This window comes from Nicotiana sylvestris, chromosome 12 (genome assembly GCF_000393655.2).
Source record: "Nicotiana sylvestris chromosome 12, ASM39365v2, whole genome shotgun sequence".
Lineage (NCBI taxonomy): Eukaryota > Viridiplantae > Streptophyta > Magnoliopsida > Solanales > Solanaceae > Nicotiana > Nicotiana sylvestris.
The window spans coordinates 156,360,257-156,376,943 of NC_091068.1; the positions used below are offsets into that span (position 1 = coordinate 156,360,257).

Below are 16,687 nucleotides of genomic sequence, written 5' to 3' on the forward strand. Positions count from 1 at the left end.
AAAAGTTACCTTTCCTATTTTCTTTTTAAATGCGTCTCTAATGAATAGAAAAAGTAATAATATGTCAAAGATAAAAACTGAATATATCATGAAGTGAAATTACTTAGGTGGGAGTGGATCCATGGAAATGAACAGTAGGAAATGACCTTTATGGATATCTTGTTGGCTTTATTATCAATCTTAGTCCGCACCAAAAACTATTTATATTCGATAGCCAAAAAAGTATATATATATTGACTATTATTTTGAGAGCGACTATACAGTATCATTTTCCCTATTTTTTTTCCTTTCGTCTTTTTCTCATCAAGCCGGAAATGAGTTTAAATAAGGAAACATGGTTAGCGAAAATGAAAACTTGTTTGAGACTTAGGCATAGTTATTGTTATCATTTTTTCCCGACTAAGTCAAAGGCAAATAACCCCATAAACTCCATAGTACAAACAGCAAGAACACCATTTATCATCCATCAAAGCAATATATGCTCGATAGACTATATCTCATTATGATAAATAAATGAATAATAATATGTTACAACAACATGAAAGAAGCCATATATGTACAAACCCCGACTGCGATAAGAGATTTGCAAGAACACCTTGTTCAAATGTAACCCCCCATGTTGGTCAAAAATCTTAGGAAATCCAAACCTAGTTTCAGATATGAGGCGGCCTCGCCCTCCAGCTTTACCCAAAATTATGCACATAGGAAGAAACTGCTTGGCAGTTGTAAAGCTCAAGATCAATGAGCTCAAGCAAGAATTGCTCATTCCGCAATGCACAAATCAAGTATCAACTTCTTGAATCCTTCGCTAAGGCACTATACGAGTCTAAGTATTCTGAATCATGCAACAGGATGTAATGTCCATCCTCCATTGCCTTTATACGTTCCCCGTCATACCATGTTATGGTTCCTGTGTAAGCCAATGTAATATTAACTACAATGTGAAAGTAGAAAAATACTAGCACCAGCCGAAAAGAGATATTAAGGCCTCCTTCTGGACTTCTTTTAGTATCCAGAGGTGTATAACTAGAAACTAAAAATTCATATTGATATTTCAACTTCCACTATAAAACATCACAAGTAACTGCTGTATCTGCGTATAAAAAATGCGTTCAGGAGGCTGGACCATCGTCCCAAATGGCATAGCTAGAAAGGATGTCAATGTGTCAAATATGTGATAATGTAGGATACATTCTCCCTTTGTGATGAAGCACCATAGTGCAAAGAAGCCAAAAAGTAGCAGTAATCATGCCCAGTTCAACATCAGCTTTTTACAAGAATGCAAAGGAAAGATCCAATGCCATACTTGGTGTAGATAATAGGTAGCACAATTTCTAGAATATTCATATATCAAGATGTGAGGCTTAAATATAGGTTGGTAAATGCTTCCAGTAAACTTTAGTATTATCCATACCTGGCGCGGTAACTGGTTCCTGTTCTCTAGTAACATGGAGCATGATTGTTCCTGAAAGCACTGTTATAAATCCACATATCTCGGACACTATGTCGCTGACATTTTGTCCTGCCCAGTCCTGAAAAGCAATAAGAAGACGCAGATGAATAGAATCACAATACCCTGTATCATATTTATTCATAAAGGACCATAATGAAGAAGAGCTTCAATTGGAATACCTTGAACATTATAGCACTTGCGATGATGGTCATGGTGGTGAACATCACATAATATATTGGAGAAACAATTGCGGTGTTGAATGTGTCCAGTGCCTAACAAATGATGTATAGATATCAGTGATGCTTTTAAACATCCCAACGAGAACCTTGAATGACCCATAACAATCATACATGTAGTGAAATCCAAAACAAAATTAGGCATCTCGTGTTAATAGTACGCACTTCAAATTAACTATTCTTCTAGTCGTCCAGCAGCACTTCAAAGGTTATTGTCAATCACTCAACTATGCATCTCTGATTCATCTAATTAGGAAAATTAATGAACAAACTAGAATATTAGCAGAAAACTCATTTTTCTAGATACAAAATGGTACTACTTGTTTGAAATATCATTATTATGCTGCTCAATTTCAAGCATTCAAGAAAGAACAAGTGACTAAAGGAACTAAACTGTGATACCCTGTTTCTCAACTTAGGATGAGAACGGGCATTTCTGGAGGACTGCTCAGGTTGAACATTAAACTATTCATTGGCATCTAAGAGGTTCATCAATAAAATTCTTTAGCTAAATATATCCAAATTACAAAAAAATGAAAAGAAACATAAAAAGAGCTGCAATTTTGGAGAATATCTATCATAGTTGGGATCAATTCCCATTATCAAGTTTGTGATTTATCTCTATGACAAATACTGGCACACCCTATGCAATAAATAGCAACAATAAAAGGAGAGCATAAAGGCAAATAACTACTTAAATGTCAAAATCTAAATGAATGATACCAGATATGCTACTCGCAGATATGGACAAAGCTTTGCTAGGTTGATGAGAATACATCAATTAAGTATGAATCAATCACAAATTAGCTGGGGTCAGCTTCTTGAATCCCCTGTATCCATTCACTCTATAAATAAAGTATTACCTTGTTAAGGTAATTCAGCTGTGTGATGACGCATATCACTGCGATCGTAAGAAAAAACCATGTTTGAGGACAGGCAACTTGACTAATTCCTTCCAAAGTAAGCTTTATAGCAATTCCAATAGCCTTTATGCTGACAATCTGCAAAAGACCATGAAAACACTACAGTAACCAATCTCTGGACAAGCTAGCAAACTGTTGATATGTGCAAAAAGCATCGTATCCAGAAACAGTTTGGTGTCCACATTGCAGCAGGAATAGTAGCTTATAAGAAGACAATTACCGTGAATGAACCCATTAAGGAACAGATTCCCAAATAAACCAGTATATTTGTCTGCCCATAGCGAGGCTCAAAATGCAAAATCAAGGCTAGCACCATAGATAATGTTGCAGCTACATAAATCAAAAATGCTGCAGACAGAAGCAATAAGGAGGAATTAGTAATCACTTCTACGTTTTTCTAACCTATGGCATGATAAACAGAAAAACATATATGTTAAAGACAAAATTCAAACCTGGTTGCGTTGCCAAAATCCAGATTTCTTGTAAAGAAGATGGCATATGCTCCTGAGGTGCATGGATAACAATAACCACCGAGCCTACGATGCATGAAATGCATCCTAGTACACCTAATTTTTGCAATCGTTCTTTCAACATAAAGTGCGCCAAAATAGCACTGTTCAGATTCACCAATATCAGTTTTGCAAACACCACTAATGATTCATTATTAGAGCTCACAAACAGTTCATAATCTTCAAAATCATACCTGATAATTATACTCAAAACACCAAGAGGGGTCACCAGAACTGCTGGAGCATAAATATAAGCCACAAAATTGGCCACCTCTCCAGTGATCACTGCAAATCCAAATAAGAAATTTTCATCGAAATCCAAACCACACAATGCCAATGTATTCCTTTTCCCGAATGAGGGTTAAGGTATGGAGACAACTTATGCTCAACTCACTTGTTATCATGCCTGCCCACCAAAGTGGTTCAAGCAAATAAGTATAGCCTCCAACTCCTGCAATAAATATTTCAACTGTTTAAGTGGGTGAACTGAAGTTGACACAGTCTGTGATAAGGACAAAAAGATTGTGTATACACTATACAGCTATTAATTAGTTTCTGGTCATGAAAATGGGAAATTAAACAAGGACAATATGGCACTAAAAGGCTTCAGAACAACTGAAAGTAACTAACTTTTGCAGTTTTAATTTGAAAAATCAAGAGAGTTGAAATATCAAGAGAACAGAAGAAAGTTCAACAATTATTATGTAGAAATTAAGTAGAAGACTATAAAGTACTTTATATTTTTGACTTTTCTATACTCAAAAACGCACTCAGTTAAAGATATACAATCTCATAGTATTGAGTATCTGTCAATAGAATAACTACCATGTCTTCTTTGAACATATCATTTGAAGGTCCGGTAATAATGTTTTCTTGAATGTTTGTACTATTTCCATAGCCATTAATAAAATTCATCTTTTGGACCAAGGAGCTTTCTGTGAGCTGGATGGCGGCAAAAGCTGTTAACTTGTCTGTTTTGGAACAGAATCGAATTATTGAGAGGCCAAGAAAGGATTCGCTCTACTTAGTTGTGTTTGCTTCTACAAATTTAGCTTGGTATTGAACAAGCCAATTTTGACAACCAACTGGAGCAAAATTAACAGACTTGAGCAGATAGAAAATTAAGTTACAACTGAAGCAGCTCAACTAAACAGAGAAATGAGCACTTTAGATGCATACGACACACAGAGAAAGTGAGAGATGGTAAGAAACATATCAGAAATCCAAGTCACAATTTTTAAAGGCTAACCTCCTGTTTCATTTTACTAGTTAAGTCCTAAGTTGCGCGGACTCTTCGATTTTGGAGCCGTCCCCGTCCCGATACGAGACGGGAACGGGGGCGGGATACGTTCCGGATTCGGTCAACTGACTTCGGACACTTCGACCGGAGTCCATTGACAAATTTGGGAGAAAAATTGAGATTTTGATTTCTCAAAATCAAAATAAAACAGATTTAAGTTATGGAAAATGGCATACCTTCAATATTGTAGTATTTTTGTCTCATATTTTTGGAGAATGAAAGGTTGAATTCTACAACATTCATGTAAGTTTTTCACAGAATATCTCTCAAAATTTACAATATTTTTATAGCTCTATTTTTTATTATCTTGAATTTTCTTAGCCGAATCCCTGCACTCGTATCCATATCAGGATCCGCACCACCGAATTTTAAAATTTAGATTTTGCCGAATCCGATACTTGGATCCGTCCCGTATCGGATACCCGCACCCGAGTCCGAGCAACTTAGGTTAAGTCAATGGCAAACTGAAGTAGATACCGATAGAGATCGTTGCACCGAGACGTAATCTGACAAAACGTACCCTCTAAGATGATGATAACTAAGATGACAAAGAAAATACAGTAAAGAAGACGCAAGGTTTTCTTCAGAGTTCAGATAAGTAGAAGACACAGATTTTACATATTTCGATCAACTAGACCTCCATCCGCCGGGAAAGAGAAGCAATCCACTATTTCAGATAGTACACAAAAGACAGTGCAAAGCTAGGTAATACTCTAATCGTCCTGCAAGTATGTCTATAAAGATGTAACCTCATAAATTCATGAACACTGAATTTCTCAAAAGTGGATCTTCGACACAAGTATCTCCCACAAAATAACTTACTACCTTTGAGAGATCTACATCGTACATGCTATCAAGTTACAAGGAAAGAGTGCTACGTTATAGGAGATTGTAGCATTTTCTTGCGAGTAAAAGAAAAGGGCAATTCTCAATATAGTAGGTATAATTTAGACCACCAAATTAATTAATAAATCCACGGATTTGCTTGAATTTCTAACAATGAATACTTGTTCTAGTACCTCAAATTCAATACAAGCCTTTATAGGCTGAGTCATCCACCATAAACACTGATCAAGTTAGGCAGTGCTTGAACTTAGTAATTGGGGTAAGTATTGTTAATATGTCAAAAAAGATTGTCTCTGGTATTGATCTTATGAATAGATACTTTCCTTTCAGCAATAGGCTCTCGAATGAAGTGTTATTTCACATTAATGTTTCTTCCTCTCGTGGTACATCTGGCCTTTAGTAAAGCACATAACATGTTGACTATCACAATAAATAGTAATCACATCTGACATAGACTATGCTCGTCAAACAAACCCTTTAACCACAATACTTCTTTAACTGATTTCGCCATATCCATGTATTTAGCCCCATGGTAGATAATGTTGTTATAGTGCCTTCCAGCTAACAACACAACTGCCAATACAAAATATATCCTGTGAATGGTCTTCTCTATCAAATTCTCTGGCATAGTCAGAGTCCATGAAACCAACCAAAATATTATTATTTCTCCCCATCTCCAAACATATATTAAACTTCCAGACAAATATCTAAGAATCCACTTCATAGTGATACAGCCTGTGAATGCACTTTACCTGGACAAACCATAACTTTACATACTAACATTTTGTTAAGTTTCCATATGATCTTGCATACATAGTACAAAACGTTATTGGAATAGGAAACCCGCACCATATATATCTTTCTTCTTCATCTTGCTCGTGACTAAGCAGTTGGGAGTCTGAAATGTGCAGCAAGAGGAGTATTCACAGGTTTAGCATCTTCAGGCCAAACCTCTTTAAAGGCTTCGTCGAATAATTTTTGTATGTCAACAATAGCTTCCTAACTCATCAAACTATCTTGATCTCCATGGAGAAATTTCCTTAACTACTCTCAATGTCATTCATTTCAAATTCACTGTAACTGTATCTTCAATAGGAATGTCTATCAACTCCTGGTCAGACCTTAAGATGCCACAATTTGAAATTGGCAATCCATCTCAACATAAACCTTTTCGTCAAATTGACTATTACTGCTGAAGCTGAGAACCTCGACTAGATACCAGATGGTTAAGATCAAAGTTCCAAAAAGATTTAATATTTCTTAACAAGCTATTAACAAATACTAAACGTGATTCAGTCATTAAACCTACATCCACGGGCAAAGAGGAGCAACCCACTATTTCAAAGACGGTATAGGATATATTAGAGATAACACACTAATAATCTTGGAAGTAGCACAACCAAAAATAACCTCATACAGTTCCTTCTCTACGGTGAATACACACAACTATATTCCCCAGACATAGATTTTGTTGCCACAAAACTCTCTTAACTCCGAACACTTTACATTGTGAACTCTATAAGTGAGAAGAAAAAAGCTTCAATTTAACAATTTCTCATGAAAATGAAAAGTCAAATACAGAGATTTGTAATAAGCTAACTATAATTCAGGCCAAAAAAACACCAACTACGCCTCAGTACCAAACAAGTTGGAGTCTGCTATATGTACTCACTAACCATTTACTCCAATAATTCAAGTCAACATACTAAAAATAAGAGAAAATTTTGCAAACCTGCTCGAGTGCCAGCTGCTGCAGCACGCTTAAGACCTTTCTTCTTCAATATAAAACTTGTTCCAATAAACAAACTTGATGATATTGCCAGAATTAACCCTCTGCTATTGTCCGAAATCGTCATCCTCTTTCCCTCTCCGTTTAAGTTCTACCCTTTACTTTCTTCTTCAGCATATACAACAAGGTCAAATGGGTACCAAATACACAATCCCAAAACAGTATCACGATAAAGACCTGTTAAAATAAAAAAGCATATTCCAGCAATTCAAAAAATTCAAAATCTAATATGACGACAAATATAATTTCCCGCCAAATAGACACGAACAAAAGCTCAATTCTCACCTCAAAAAAGACAAAACTGGAAAAATCACGTTGGACCAGGCTACCAGCCAACAACTCAAGCTAGTAATTGAAGATTTTGAGTTGCTAAAATCAATTACTATATATAGATCTTTCTAAATCTATTTTACATATATTATATATTAATATATACATAGATCGGCCGGAAAAATGAAGGGGTTTAGGAGAGGGAGATCTGAAAATTGATAAGAATTAAGAAATGTTCATTGCTCCCTCTCCCCTTAAGGCATAAGTCCGTTGGTTGTCGTATTTTTGTCGGAAGCTTCGTTAAGGGTTTACTGTGATGACAATTGGCGACTAATTATTACACGTGAAAATAAAAATGAAAATGGAGAAAAAAAAAAGTTGAAGATTTGATTAGAGTTGTGCTGATATCATGGTTAACGACAACCAAAGACCTCACCTACCAAAAGGCCAAAACCCAAATATTTGTGTCTGAGCTGGTCCACTTGTTCTATTTACATTGTTCAAAATTGTCTCCTATGTATTTTGTAGTAATCATCGAATCATAATTGTTGTCTTAATTACGCGGCTTCATATTCACATCGTGGGTTACTCTTTATGTACATTGTCGAAGCATCCTTTTGCCCAAATAGTTTTTCCTTTTAAATTAAGGTGTTTAGAGCGTGTTTGAGTTTTTGACTAATATTGTATCTTATAAAGTAGGTCTATTTTTATCCTTCAAATATGATATTAAGTATCTTTAGTTTTTGGATGACACTTTAAGAAGAAGACCAACAATAAAAGAAAAAAGCCATTCTTATTTTCCCCGTCTCATTCACGAAAAAGAGCTTCTTGAATACAGGGGCAGATCTATAGCCCGTATTACAGGGCACGTGAACTCATGGCCCCTCCGTCAAACTAGGTTTTTTATGTACATATTTTTAAGAATTGGTCCAGTATTACGTATTGGCACCCACGCTCCATAAAGGTTGAATGGTGCACTTGGTTCAATATTTAATTATTTAATCAAAGAAACATGGATCAATTCTTACTTAGAACTTTTTTCCCTCTTTTTTTTAGTGGTGCACCTACGTTCTAGAAATCCTAGATCCGTCTTTGCTTGAATATCCCTACTTCGTTGAAGAAAAGCCATTCCTTCCACTGTTCTCCGAAATGAAAAAAAAGGATTGTGTCTAACTCTCAGAGTAATAATTTAAAGCTCAACAGAACAAGAAAATGTTCCCATTTTTCCTTTATTTGAAAAATAATCTTCCCCGATTTCTGATCAGTTTCCAAGAAACTGTGTTTAGTTCAGCCTTTTTGTATATCTTCCAAAACTCCTTTAAAATGTTTTACATAGAGAACGCAAAATAATAAAACTACAAAATCGTAGTTTCGAACTGCAATCACAATAGTGAGTAAAAACAAATTCGGTTTTAAAATATGGAGATCAAAATCAATTTTCAAAATGTAGAAACCAAAACTAATTCCAAGAACAATTATGAGGTTGGTTTTGGTACTCAACGTCTTTTTAATTTACTTAATCAAATATGTTTTATAAACCAACAACAATTAATAGTGCAAAGCTGATAAATTTGAGATTTTAAAAACTTCTAGTACAAAGCTAATAAATTTGAGAATTTAAACTTAGAAACTTTTACTTTTAAAAATTTGGCTGGCTTTTCCAATAAGAAAAACTGAAATTGAAAAAGAAAAGAGCTGCCAGGATCACTTCTGGGCATATTATTGAAGCAAACAAATAACCAGATTGGAAACTGACGCGGAAGAGGATATTTTTAAGGTCAAAATTTTAGGAAACGTTACTTAAAAATGAAGAATTAAACTAATAATTTGTATTACCCAATAAAAGTAGAGGAAACATTTTGCTTCAAAACGGAAAATTTGCTTCATGAGTCAAAGTCGGGTAGCACAGTTATTTTTGAACACATTCTGTTACTGAGACTAAAGATGCTCTACTTTAGCATACTTAAGGGAGTAAATATGCTCAGAGTTATATTTGAAGGATAAGAATAGGCTTATCCTCAAAGATAAGGGACAATATTGATCAAAAATTCGAGTCTTGTCTGGCCAAGGTTATGCGATGCCAAAAGTACTTTATTTTTACAAAAAATATTTTTTGAAAAATTTGAGGTGTTTGGCCAAGATGAAAAAGTGTTTTTGAGAAGCAGCAGAAGCAGTTTTTCTGCTTTTGGAGATAAGCTATAAATTCTAGCTTCTTCCAAGTAGCAGAAACAGAAAATTAATTTATTCAAAATAAAAATAATCGTACAATAAATTTATATTTTCCATATCATTCCTCGTTAATTTAACATTTTCTATTCCTTTTCCTTTTTTATTTCTACCATGCCTTTCTTATCTTCTTTTTAATCATATGTTATTCTTTTTCTCCTATTACTAAGAGTATATTTTTAATTTATATTGAATAATGTATTTTGATATATTTAAATTATCATATAAACAATAAGTAATACTTAATTTTATGCTTTGGAATAAATATATTTTATATTGATTAGAATATTTAATTTATATTTTTGTTCTATATTTTATATTTTAAGTAATTCTTTTATAATAAATATTTAATTATTTTTTTAAAATAATATTAATTGCAAAATGAGCCTTTATTATTCTTTTTCTTTATTTAATACTTAAAAGTAGTTTTTAATAATATTGGCCACACACAATAAGCTTGTAAAAAGCACTACTCAAATGAATAAGGCAAATTGTTATTTTGCAAAAGTATTTTTAAACAAAAGTACTTTTTTTAATACTTTTCAAAATAAGTAGCTTTTGGCAGATTGGCCAAACATGCTCTTAGTTAAAAGCTTTTAAAAAGGAAAAAAATACTTTTGAGTGAAGCCAGAAAAAAATAACTTCTCCCCAAAATGACTTTTTTGAAAAACATTTTTGAGAAAAATACAGTTAAAAGTATCTTTTAAAACCTGGGCCGAGCACTAATTGCTGCTCAAAAGCATTTTTAAAATTAATTAGCCAAACACAAATTGTTTCTCACCAAAAATACTTTTTAAAATAGTACTTATGAGAAAAATACTTTTCAAAATAAGTTAGATTTTAGAAATACGGCCAAACATGCTAGTAATATTCACATCATGGGTTACTCGTTATGTACATTCTCTTAATATGCTCCTTCTGATTCCAAAATATGAGTAGTTGTTTTGGCTATACTTACCTTTTTTAATTAGTAGGATGTTAATTAGGTGATAATAAAATGTGGTATAAACACATACTTTTATGTTATAAGTTATTTCTTTTAATAGGGACTGTCTTACATATTTAAAGGTTAATAATTTGGACAAGAGGTAGTATCACTTCACAAGTAATCTTTGCGTTTGTAAAATTTCAACTAATAGAAACCAAAACCTCTTTTGACTTTTTCCATCAAACAATTGGTTTCTCTATTTTGATATTAACTTTAAATTAAGAGTTTAAGGAAATTAGGAAATGTTTAAGAGCCATTTGTCATTAATCAGTTTGGTTACTTTGGTATTAAAAAGCCAGCGAACGGAGAAATAACTTAAAAAGTCGGGTAATAAGCACGTGGCTGTCCAAAATAGAAGATTGAAAGCCATCGGAGGGATTTTTTCTATTTTGTTTTGCAAACTTGAAGTCTGAAGAATGCATTGTGTTATCATGTATAAGATATACTTAAAAAATCGTTCGTATTCCTTGGGAGCACGAAAGTTGCGTAAACTGATGAAACAAGAGGGGTAAAATAGAATAAACATATAACAGTTCCTCAAGACTCATAATTAACTTGGTAGCTTATTTACAAAAAAATCATTTTGGTTGGTGAAATAAGGGATAATAATCTTCGAATTAGATGTGAAATTATTTTATCCCACGTCTGGTTGAATTTTCGAATTCTCAGATTAATTTAACAACAATTGTGGCAGTATTCCATCCCACATTGAGAGTGGGATAATAGTACCGGGATTGCTTAATCCATGGATAAAATTACTTAATCCATGGATAAAATACTACAATGACAAAAATGCTCTTTTTTCAAGGCTCTTTCCCTAAAGTCCTTTAAAAAAATATTGAAAATAAAAGGTTATCTCAACTTATCTAGTATACATCAAACACATATTTTATATTATACTAGTTCAATAAATCAAACATCTTTCAATAAAAATATATCCACTAACTAATCCTATATTGGTCTAAAATTGGCGATTTGATAATAGTAGATAAACTGAATCAAGGATGGGGTCGACCACGGTGTGATAACATGAAGCCATCATCGAGAGGATTGATGTCAAGGACGAGCAGCTGAAGTGATGAAATAACGGTAGGATAGGTTCAGATATGGACACAAGGAATATTCCTTTGAATATTCCTTATTTTGTACATTTTTAAGGTTTCTTGGAGATATCCCTTATAAATAGGAAGAGATAGAAAACAAAAAAGAGATCTTCACTTTCTAAAAGAAACATATATTGTAAAAGGTTGACTTGAGAGAATTTACGAAAAGTTGTTTTGTTCATTGATTATATTACTCAAGCGCATGCTACTTGGTCTTTATCCATAAGATCCAAAGATTCCTTAACCATCTTCATTTCTCTTCTTTCCACGTCGCTATCAGGAGAAGGAACCATCCAAATCGTATAATAATTGGGTGGTAGATTCCTTCTTATTACATTTATTGTCATCCTCTACATTTATTACATATTTATGTTACCACATTTACTAGCATTCATTGAATATAAATGTGCTATTTAACGCTATCAAACGTCGTTCACCACATCGATTCCTTAACACATTTGATCTTGAATTTATTATTCTTATCTAAGATTCACCTTGTATCTCATCATTAGTTAGTTTAACTAAAAGGTTTAACACTTTTTTGGTCAAACAATTTGGCGCAGTCTGTGGGGAGTTTTTTAGTTAAAATTTTAGTATCTTCTAGATCACAAAAAAGGGACTACCATCTTTTCCTCGTTTGCACGAACTAACAAATGGCAAGAAAAGGAGATGAAAGACAGAAAACAATAGTGGGTGTCACTACCAACATCTTAAACACCATCGACGAGGATGGCAGAGAAGACAACGAGAATGTGACGCCGGGTGTTACACCCACGCGGAGTGACTCATCTCCCCCTCATGGAAGTGTAACCGCTTCACGTGAGAGAGGAGTTTCCACATCCACAGCCGAATAAGCACCACCAGCAGTAAAAAGATTACTGGAGGAGTGGCTAACAAGCACTCTAAATAACATACTCGACAAACCCGTTTAAAGGGCGAATAGAAATGTCGCGCTAGCTGATACCACAACGACCACCGGTGAACAAATCCCCCCCCCCCAACAGGTAACACTCATACCGTTGTTGACACAGGTAATGATGCACTGACAGCCATTTTAAAGAAAATAGAAGAAATGAAAAACAAAAGTAAGGCACTCCGCGACCAGATGAGAGAACATCAAGAAAGGGTCGACAAGATACCGGGCGCCCCAAAACTTCTACCAAAATGGGATATCGGCCGATTCGTGGCACAACCATATAGCGAGGAGGCAGCCCCACATGCCATACCCAAGACCTTCAAAATGCCACCATATTTGAAAATATACGATGGCACCACAGACCCATAAGATCACATCATTCACTATATCACAGCAGTAAAGGGCAACGACCTATCAAAGGAGCAAGTACCGTCAGTACTACTAAAAAAGTTTGGCGAAACTTAACCGGAGGAGCCCTAACTTGGTACTCATAACTACCAGCATAGTCTATAACAACGTTCGAGGAAATGGCCGACAAGTTCGTCACCGCCCACGTCGGAGCTAAGAAAGCATAGGCAAGGGTAAACGACATATTCGCCGTTAGGAAATCGACTGGCGAAGGACTCAAGGTCTCACGACCCTAAACCCGGACTCGATCATGATGGCGCCTCTCATGAAGACAAGGTCAGCCGACACTTTTCCATTTCAGTTTTAAGCAGTTAAACAATAAGAATTAAGTCTAAAGCGTACTAAATAATCGAAACGTAAGCAGTGAACATTATAGTTTGCGGAAATAAAACCCAATACAGCCCGATACTGAAGTGTCACTAGTCATGAGCATCTATCGATACACTACAAGTCTGAAATGTCTACCGAGCTATTACAAAATCACTAAGAAAGAGAAAGAAATGAGATAAAGGGGGAGAAGCACGGGACTGCGGACGCCAAGCAACTATCTCGTGAACTCCGAAATCTGCCGGGAGCTCTCAACCCTCGCTAGCAAGATCAGCAACGCCTGAATCTGCACACGGGGTACATGGAGTAAAGTGAGTACTCCAACTCAGTGAGTAATAATCATAAATAAAGACTGAAAGCAAGAAATCACGCAAGGCACATTGTAGGTTATACGGAAGCAGTAAAAGCCAGTAAAAACAGTGAAGCAGTGATAATGTGTAAAGTCATTTTAGTTCAGTTCGAACTTCATGAAATGCCTTTTTAACTATTAAGCAGGTAAGTAACAGACAAATAAGACAGATAAGCACATAAAGGATTGCCCCTCGGGCACAATGTCAACAATACCAGCCTCTCGGGCTATATCTCACATCACAATGGGTACCCGCGCTCACTGGGGGGTGCAGACTTCTAGAGGTACCCCTTTCGGTCCAAGCGCAATATCAATCCATATCGTGGCATCATTACTAGGCCCTCGTCCTCATATTAACAAGTCACCTCGTGGCGTACAAATCTCAGGCCATTGGCCTCAAAATCATAATCAGTGTTTCCTCACAACATAGGCCCTCGGCCTTACTCAGTCAGAATCTCACAAGCTACTCGGGCAACAGTAAAATATGATGCTCAGCCCAGAATATTATTTAAAACATCATTTAAGTGTTAAAATAGAGTAAACATGGCTGAGTTATGAAAACAGTAAAATATAGCATGACTGAGTTCAAGTATAAAGTCAAACAGCGAGGAAATATCAATAAAAATCTCATAAGGGTTCAAATAGTTGGCACGAGTCCCAAATATGGCATTCAACCCAAAACATGATGATAGCAAATAGTTTTCAGTCAAATACGCAGAAAACCATCACTTGGGATGGACTAAGTCACAATCCCCAACATTGCACGACCCCACGCTCGTCATGTAGCGTGTGCGTCACCTCAATATAGCACAACGATGTGCAATCCGGGGTTTCATACCCTCAGGACATCATTTACAATCATTACTCACCTCAATCCGGTCAAATATGTAGCCCGCGACGCCTTTGCCCCTCGAATCGGCCTCCACTTGTATCGAATCTATCCAAAACCAGAATCACGGCGTCAAAATATGCTAAGGGAACGAAGCCTAAGCGAAAATAATCAATTTACAACACAAATCCCGAAATTACCAAAACTCGACCCTCGGCCCCACGTCTCGGATTCCGGTAAAAATTACATCAATGGATTCCTTATCACTCCCCGAGTTCATTCATACCTAAAGCATCAAAATCCAACCACAAACGACCCCTCAAATCCCAAATTCTAGGTCTCCAATTTCAAGCCCTAGTTCTTCAATTTTAGGCTTAATTTCCATAATTAATTAGGTAGATTTCACATTAGAATCGAGTTTTAAGTCCATGAATTTTACCTCCAAGTGATTCCTCTTGAATCCCTCTTCAATCCTTTAAAAGCTCCAAAATCGCTCAAAAATGGTGGAAATAAACCCCAAAATCGCGGACAAGACAACTATTTAAACATTCTGTCCAGGCGTGAAATCCTTCTTCGCGAACGCAGTCAACGCCTCGCGTTCGCGAAGCACAAACCAACTTTGACCAAAATTTCCTCTTCGCGATCGCGACCTTCACACCGCGAACACAATGCTTTCCTCAGACCACTCTTCGCGATAGCGTTATCACTCTCGTGAACGCGATGAATAAAAACACCCTGAAGATCAGTTGCTAAATTCCTCTATGCGAACGCGGTCCCCTTCACGCGAACGCATTGACCAATCACCCATCCCTTCGCGAACGCGGAGCCTTCCTTGCGAACGCGAAGGCCAAAATCTCAGCCTTCACCAGCTAACCCTTCACAAACGCGAGGGCCTACTCGCAAACGCGAAGGCCATTTCTCTACAACACTGATCAGCAATTTTCTACAATTCCAAACAACATGAAATGGTCCGATCGACCACCCGAAACTCACCAGAGGCCCCCCGGACCTCAACCAAATATGCCAACATATCCCATAACCTCATTCAAACTTGTTCCAACCTTCAGAACGCTCAAAACAACATCAAAACACCAAATTCGCATCGGATTCAAGCCTAAGAATTTCAAAATCTTCTAAATTACGCTTTTGATAAAAAATCCAACCAAACCACGTCCGAATGACCTGAAATTTTGTACACCACATCCCAAATGACACAACGGAACTACTGCAACTCTCGGAATTCCATTCCGACTCCTATATCAAAATCTCACCTATCAACTAGAAATCGCCAAAAATCCAATTTCGCCAATTCAAGCCTAAATCTACTCTGGACCTCCAAAACTCATTATGATCATGCTCCTAAGTCCCAAATCACCTCCCGAAGCCATCAGAACTCATATCTGAGCCCTCTAATACATAAGTCAACATCCGGTTGACTTTTTTAACTTAAGCTTCCTTAAAAGAGACTAAGTGTCTAAAACCTTACCAATTCCTTTCCAAACCCGAGCCAACCAACCCGATCACATATAAAACAGATAAACAAAGCGATAAGAAGCAGAAATGGGGGAAACGGAGCGGTAACTCATGAGACGACTGGTCGGGTCGTCACATCCTCCCCAACTTAAACAAACGTTCGTCCTCAAACGAGTCAAGAAACATACCTGCAGCCTCAAACAGGTGAGGATATCTGCTCCGCATCTCCCGCTCGGTCTCCTAGGTAGCCTCCTCCACGGGCCGACCTCTCCATTGCACTTTCACTGAAGCTATATCCTTTGATCTCAACTTTTGAACCTGACGCTCCAAAATAGTTGTTGGCTCCACATCATAAGTCAAATCACCGTCCAACTGAACCGTGCTGAAATTCAGAATATGAGACGGATCCTCAATATACTTCTGGAGCATAGAAACATGAAATACCGGATGCACACTCGACAAGCTGAGGGGCAAAACAAGCTCATAAGTCACCTCCCCAATCCTCCGAAGCACCTCAAAAGGCCCAATAAACTGAGGACTCAATTTACCTTTCTTCCCAAATCTCATAACACCCTTCATAGGCGAAACCTTCAACAAAACCTTCTCACCAACCATGTAGGACACATCTCCAACCTTCCCGTCAGCATAACTCTTTTGCCTCAACTGCGCGGTACGAAGTCTCTCCTGAATCACCTTCACCTTTTCTAAAGCATCATACACCAAATCTCTCCCTAATAGCCTA

At 36.4% G+C, this 16,687-nt stretch overlaps 1 protein-coding gene across 1 annotated transcript; it reads right to left on the minus strand.

Moving 5' to 3' along the window:
* Positions 1 to 455: 455 nt before the first annotated feature.
* Positions 456 to 7,553, minus strand: LOC104211821 (probable magnesium transporter NIPA6). Its single transcript, XM_009760949.2, has 10 exons — positions 7,342 to 7,553; positions 7,000 to 7,233; positions 3,516 to 3,572; positions 3,316 to 3,406; positions 3,065 to 3,225; positions 2,833 to 2,960; positions 2,553 to 2,690; positions 1,633 to 1,725; positions 1,415 to 1,532; positions 456 to 910 (listed from the first exon to the last, which is right to left on the minus strand). The coding sequence occupies exons 2-10, from the start codon at positions 7,121 to 7,123 to the stop codon at positions 789 to 791; spliced, it is 1,032 nt and encodes a 343-aa protein (XP_009759251.1). The 5' UTR covers positions 7,124 to 7,233; positions 7,342 to 7,553; the 3' UTR covers positions 456 to 788.
* Positions 7,554 to 16,687: the final 9,134 nt, after the last annotated feature.

What these genes read in the sequence shown, in the direction of transcription:
- LOC104211821 (XM_009760949.2), bottom strand. Translation starts at nt 7,123, where the DNA reads ATGACGATTTCGGACAATAGCAGAGGGTTAATTCTGGCAATATCATCA. An exon ending in GATTTTGGCAACGCAACCAG is followed by an intron (nt 2,961 to 3,064) that starts GTTTGAATTTTG and finishes TTCTGTCTGCAG; the next exon opens with CATTTTTGATTTATGTAGCT. An exon ending in GGAACCAGTTACCGCGCCAG is followed by an intron (nt 911 to 1,414) that starts GTATGGATAATA and finishes TGGCTTACACAG; the next exon opens with GAACCATAACATGGTATGAC.